This window comes from Manis javanica, chromosome 10 (genome assembly GCF_040802235.1).
Source record: "Manis javanica isolate MJ-LG chromosome 10, MJ_LKY, whole genome shotgun sequence".
NCBI lineage: Eukaryota > Metazoa > Chordata > Mammalia > Pholidota > Manidae > Manis > Manis javanica.
In genome coordinates, this window is record NC_133165.1 from 24,012,009 (window position 1) to 24,018,008 (window position 6,000).

General features: G+C 55.5%; 1 protein-coding gene across 2 annotated transcripts in view; it reads left to right on the top strand.

Moving 5' to 3' along the window:
* The window catches only part of VDR (vitamin D receptor), a 49,960-nt gene extending 44,188 nt beyond the window's left edge, over window positions 1-5,772 (top strand). For both annotated transcript variants that reach the window (XM_017652719.3, XM_017652723.3), the window contains 3 exons: window positions 963-1,114; window positions 1,320-1,436; window positions 2,674-5,772. In XM_017652719.3, the coding sequence (XP_017508208.1) occupies window positions 963-1,114; window positions 1,320-1,436; window positions 2,674-2,933 (529 nt within the window). In that variant the 3' untranslated portion in view covers window positions 2,934-5,772. The remainder of the gene's footprint in view (window positions 1-962; window positions 1,115-1,319; window positions 1,437-2,673) is intronic.
* Window positions 5,773-6,000: the final 228 nt, after the last annotated feature.

A 6,000-nucleotide genomic window follows, 5' to 3' on the forward strand; every position in this document is an offset into this window, starting at 1 on the left:
GCAAGCTAGGACTACAAGCAGTGTGGGGCAGTTAGCAAGGGGTGGCTCCGGTGCTACTGAAGCCAGCCAGGGAGCTGGTTCCCAGGGGAGCTCACCAGGGTCTGGACCAGAAACGTGAGACAGAGCAGTAAAAGGAGGGCTTTCTTGGTTGGCGCCACCGCACACTTGGACAGTGTGGCATGAGGGCACACAGCTGCTGAATGGGGAGTAGTCTCACATTGCTAGAATGGAGGGTCGGTGGAGTTTGAGATGGGAAGGGGGCTGGAAAGACAGGTTGCAAGCAAGTTATGGAGTACAGCTTGATCCTGGGGTGTCTAAGAATCAGTGAGGGTTTCTGAGCATCAAAGTAGCATTTCTTCATAGCAGCAGTAAGAAAGGTGAATGAAAGGCCCAAGGGAGAACGGACTCCAGGATACTAATAAGAAGTGATTGAAAAAGGTGATGGATCTCTGAACCACAGTGGTATTGGTGGGAGTGGGAATGAGGGCAAGGGCTCAAGAGATGTCCTGGAGACAGGGTTGGCTGAGCTTCACCACTGGGAAGGACAGAGGGCAGGAGCAGGGAGAGAACCAGAGAGCGTTGGAGCTGTTGAAGATGACTGGCCATGTGCCATTTGCAGACCACCATGTTCATGCCATGCGCCCTCGGTGCTCCCTCCGGCTCCGTCTTCCTGTCCCAAATAGCTCTGCCTGCTTAGGCCTGGGAGGTACTGGCCAGTCTGGGTTTTCCTTGTCTTGGAACCTGAGTGACTTTACTTCTTGCCTCTGTGTATGATCACAGTCTTGAGTTATTCCCTCTCAAGAAACAGTCTTGTCCTTTCCAACCAGGCCACACACTCCTTGGCGGAGGACCCGGGGCACATGCTGGTCACTTGGCAGGCACCTGTCAAAACACTACACTGATTTGCATGACAGGAAGGTCTTGAGCAGTAACCTGGCTTCCTCCCCCGCCTTCCCTGGCAGAGACCTCACCTCTGAGGACCAGATTGTGCTCCTGAAGTCAAGTGCCATTGAAGTCATCATGTTGCGCTCCAACCAGTCCTTCACCATGGATGACATGTCCTGGAGCTGTGGTAACCAGGACTATAAATACGGCATCAATGACGTGGCCAAAGGTGTGTCTGGGCTCCGCCTCTGCCCCCAGCTCCCAGACTCAGGCTTTACCCTTCTTGGGGTCATGGACCCTGATTGGGTACGTTAGAGACACAAGGCAACAGCAGGGAGAGAAAGATGAGCGTCCAGCCTGGTCAGGGTCAGAGACAGGGGCGCTGGGGTGGGCCGCTCCCCAGTCGGCCACAGCATCTTGCCATTGTCTCCTAGCTGGACACACTCTGGAGCTGATTGAGCCTCTCATCAAGTTCCAGGTGGGGCTGAAGAAGCTGGACTTGCATGAGGAGGAGCACGTCCTACTCATGGCCATCTGCATTGTCTCCCCAGGTACAGGGCCGAGCAGTGAGGGACTCAGGGCCCCCGGAGGTGGGACATGGGGAGGACAAAGCCCTGCTGGGGGCAAGCAGGAAAGTCTGCAGGGAGGAGTGAGCAACAGGAGAGACAGACAAGGTGACACCCACATGGATGGGTTTGTACGGCCCATATGGAGATTGTATGGAGAGGGGCCCCTCAGTGTAACCACAGGGGGCTCCTAGGTGAGATTCTGAGGAACCAGATGGATGGAATTTCTCAAGCCACAGACAACCTAGATGTTCCCAATATTCAAGCTCTGCTCTTATGTCACTGGGTGCAACTTTTCCTGACATTTGAGGTCTCCTGTGGGGTAAGATACCAAACCTAGGGACCTGATGGATGGTTCTATCTGAACAGTTTACCAATTTTGGAGGCAGTGTGCTGTGGCCCTTGAGTTCTTCTGACTGTTTGGGGTGGGAAGAAGGGGAGAGGCTGAGGAGGAGGTTGTTGTGGTCCTGGGGGTGTTATATTGGTGATGAGGTCCAAAGGGCAGCTCTGCCTTAGCCTGAAATGGACAGGGACTCCTCCTACTCCCCTGCCTAGCCTTCATCCACACAATCATTTATTCACACACTTAGCAGTGACTTATTAAGCACCTAATAGGTACCAGGCTCTGTGCTAGGCATAGAAATTCCAAAGCAAACAAAACACAGACTTCTCTCCCATGAAGTACAGAAGGAGACATTAAATAAATACCATTTACTGACTAATTCTTACAGTAATGAGAGTTTTTAAAATAAAGAAGGATTTAATATTATAGGAGGGTACAAAGGAGGGAACCTGGTGTAATCTGGGACATGGAGACGGGGGTCATCAAGAGTGGCCCTTTTGAGGAGAGTCTTTTAAGCTATTAGCTGAAGAATCAGTAAGTAAGAGGCGAAGATGAGAGCTCAGGCAGAAGGAACACAGGTGAAGCCTGCAGGCGAGAGCACCGCACATCAGGATGTTGATGGAAGGATGGCCCGCAGACGGAGAGTGAGAGAGGGAGGTGGGGACTGGGCCAGATGAGCCCGTTTTGGACCTGATCTTAAATGCAATGAGAGGTGGCTGTGGGGCCCTCGGGAGGACTGTGACATTCCAGGTCGGCAGCCATCAGGGGTGACCTAGGAGGCCGAGTCTGGGTCAGCTGTAGGGGTGGTGGAGAGAGTGAACAGTGAGGACCCCAGCCCAGAGCTTCCCTGCTCCTGCTCCCACCTCCCTCTGTCCGCAGACCGCCCCGGGGTGCAGGACGCCAACCTGGTCGAAGCCATCCAGGACCGCCTGTCCAACACGCTGCAGACCTACATCCGCTGCCGTCACCCGCCCCCGGGCAGCCACCTGCTCTACGCCAAGATGATCCAGAAGCTGGCCGACCTGCGGAGCCTCAATGAGGAGCACTCCAAGCAGTACCGCTGCCTGTCCTTCCAGCCGGAGTGCAGCCTGAAGCTCACACCCTTGGTGCTCGAGGTGTTTGGCAATGAGATTTCCTGACTGGGGCCCCGGCAATGGTGCCTGTGCGGGGCTGGCCGCCCGAGCTCAGCCCGTCCTCCTCCACCCACCTCTCCACCCAGCCTGTCCTCTCTCCTGCCCAACCTAACACCAGGTCGCCCTTTCCTGCAGGCCACAGGCTGCCCCCCAGTCCCTTGAGACTTCAGTCATGAGGAGTTGCTGTCTATTGACAAAGAAACTGACGTGGAGGCAGGGGGCAAAGGGCAGAGGCCGAAGGCTGGACCTCCAGAAGTGGCTGCTGGCTGGTGCCTAGGGAACAGTCAGGCAGGAGAAACACACCCACTCCTCAGGGACAGATATACCTGTACCTCGACCCACTGCAGACCCAGCTGTGCGGGCCTGGTGGGGATCTCCATCCTCCTGCCCAACCCGTGAGAAATAACTGGCCACCCCCCCACCCCCACCTCGTCTTGCCCCCAGCCAGTGCCGTTCTGTCCCCGGGCAGCGGCCACCATGGGGCCCCTTCCCCCTGCCCCCACCCCCCACCTGGCTAGGGCTCTAAGGCCACAGGTTCCTCCTTCCCAGGCCCCACTTGCCAAGAGACGCTGATCTTCTTTCCGTCATGCTGGTAACATTCTCCCTGGATGCAGCTGTGGTGAGGGGCTTTCTCCCCAGGATGGGGCTGCTGGCCCAGAGCCCACCTGCTGAGAGGCCAAGGAGGGATGGAAGTGGGGGCCAGTCCGTGGGGGCCGGGCAAACCCAGCTTCACGGAAGAGCGGCAGATGGCGGCTTGAGCAGCCCCGCCACCAAGCCCACAGCCCCTCAGCCTGAGCTCGGGCTGGCTGAGGGGAGAGCTCTCCCTCCAGCCACCACACGGCAGAACTGAGTCACCTCCGGGTCCTAGGGGAAAGTCCTGGTTCCTGGCTCCTGCCCTGCCTTACCTCCCATCCAGGAGGGAGAACCCGGGGCAGACTCCAGAGCCCTCCGGCCGCGGCCTCGCCCTAGGATGGCCGTAGGTGATCTGGAGGCGGGCCTGCATCTCCCGTCCGGGCACCCCACGTCTGCAGAAGCACTGCCCATTCAGCCCCCGGCGGGACCACATCACTGCCTGGCAGGGAGGGTTGGAGGAGAGGGCTTTCAGGCCGCAGCAGCCTGCCTCAGTGTAGTTCCAGAGGGCCACTCCCCTGAGATGCAGGAGCTCAAGCACCAACATGGCAGCGTCAGGGTGGAGGGAGAGCAGGCTGGCCTGCAGCTGCTGGTCAGAGCAAGTGCCTGGGGAGGAGTTGTGTGGGGCTGCTTCCTCCTTCATTCTCACTCCACCACCCCAAAGTCAGAAGGGGCCTTTCGCTCTGTAGCCAGTCCAGCTGAGAAGGTGAGGGCTCCTGTTCCCTTTGCCTTGGTGAGAGAGTCACGGGCATGTGGGGCCAGCACAGGGGGCTCTCCCAGGAGTCATAGAGGGGCCACCTGGTCATTGCTTGAGTTTGGGGACTGCAGCCACATCTGACATCTCAACAGGGAGGACTTGGTGTCAGCTGCCTCTGCCTGCTTCTGTTCCCTGAGAACCCTGGGAGCAGCCTGACATAGCACCCAGAGAGCCACCAGGCAGCCCCTGCCCGGTGCTCCTCCAGGCGTGAAGCTCTCTGACAGCCAGCTCCATGCTGCAGAATGCCAACTACGGCTTACCTTGCTTTTTTGATGTGTTCTCAGAATCAGACTCCATTCTGTACTATGTTCTGGTATAGCGGGTAGCAGGAACCACCGATGCAGGGATACTTATGGGGGCAGCGTCCTATATATTATTGTTGCTGTTTTACAAAGAGGCCCTTGTTTCATTTTACCTGCAGAACACATTGGTCTAGCTTGCTAGTCAGTGAGAGAAAAAGGCTTGAAAAAACACAAAACTACATCAACTCCCTTATTAAAGAAAACTGATGCTCAGAGGAGGACATGACTCAAGCAAGCTCGTGTAACTGGTTAGAAGCAGTGCCAGGATGGGCCAGTCTCGCTCTTGTCACTACACATTAGCACTCAGACCCCTCTGCCACTCTCCTTGTCCCCTGGGAGAATCTCTGCTTTTTAGAGCATATCTAGGTCCCAGACCCCTGCTTGCCTTTGCTGTGCTGTCACCCCACTGACCCATCGGGAGGAGGAATGGGCACCTCAGCCTGGCTTGCAATGTGCATCACAGCCCACCCCCACTGTGGCCCTGGCTGGGTGGGGTCCCTGCCTCAGCCGTGTGTCACGCTGTTGCCTTATCACTAAAGTGCATCTGTCTGTGGCACGTCTCCATCTTCCCACCGCCGCCTCTCCCTGCCTTCTCCAGGGAGCCCAAATGGACCCCTCAAGAGCAGCAGTTTCTCAACCCCGGGCCACAGCAACCCAGCCCACTCCCTAAGGGCAGTTGTAGGAGCCAGGAGGAAAAGTGGGCATTCAGGGGCTGAACTAGGGGAAGGTATTATCACCTGTTGTCTCCTCATGGGAGAATGCAAAGGTAGATGTTTAGAAGTCTACAACTTTTAAAGTATATTGTTGGAAACCCACAAAAGTGTGCACCCAAATGCCAAAGCAACAAGATTCTAGGAGATAGGAAAATCTTTCCATGGGCCAACTGGAAGCAAGTCAGAGAATCTAAGTGAGGCCAGCAGAGAAGACTGGGGTGTAAGACATGAGCTGGTGAAAGCTGGGAATAAAGCAGCAAAGGAAGGCTGTGAAGAGTGCCCCCTGAGTGGTTTCCAAAGAGAAAAAACTGCCAAAAATTTGTCAAGTAAAAAAATTGAAGAAAGCTTTGTTTATGGTAATACAAATGGCTTATACTCACATAGCACTAATTTTGTGGAAGTACTACTGTAAATAAATGCAAACCAACTTGCTTTATCCTTTAGGCCTGGGAGAAATGGTCTACTATGAACCCCACTGGATAGGGGGATTACTTACCCAAAGCCCAACTGCTAGTAAGTGACAAAAGATGGGATTTGAATCCTAGGCAGCTGGCTCCAGAAGGCATTAACTAACTGCTACGCTGTACTGCTTCCTGCTGAGTTGAGGGCTCTGACAGATGCCAGTCTTGCCAGCTCTCTAATAAAGAGGATGTAAGGGAGGTTCCCATTCC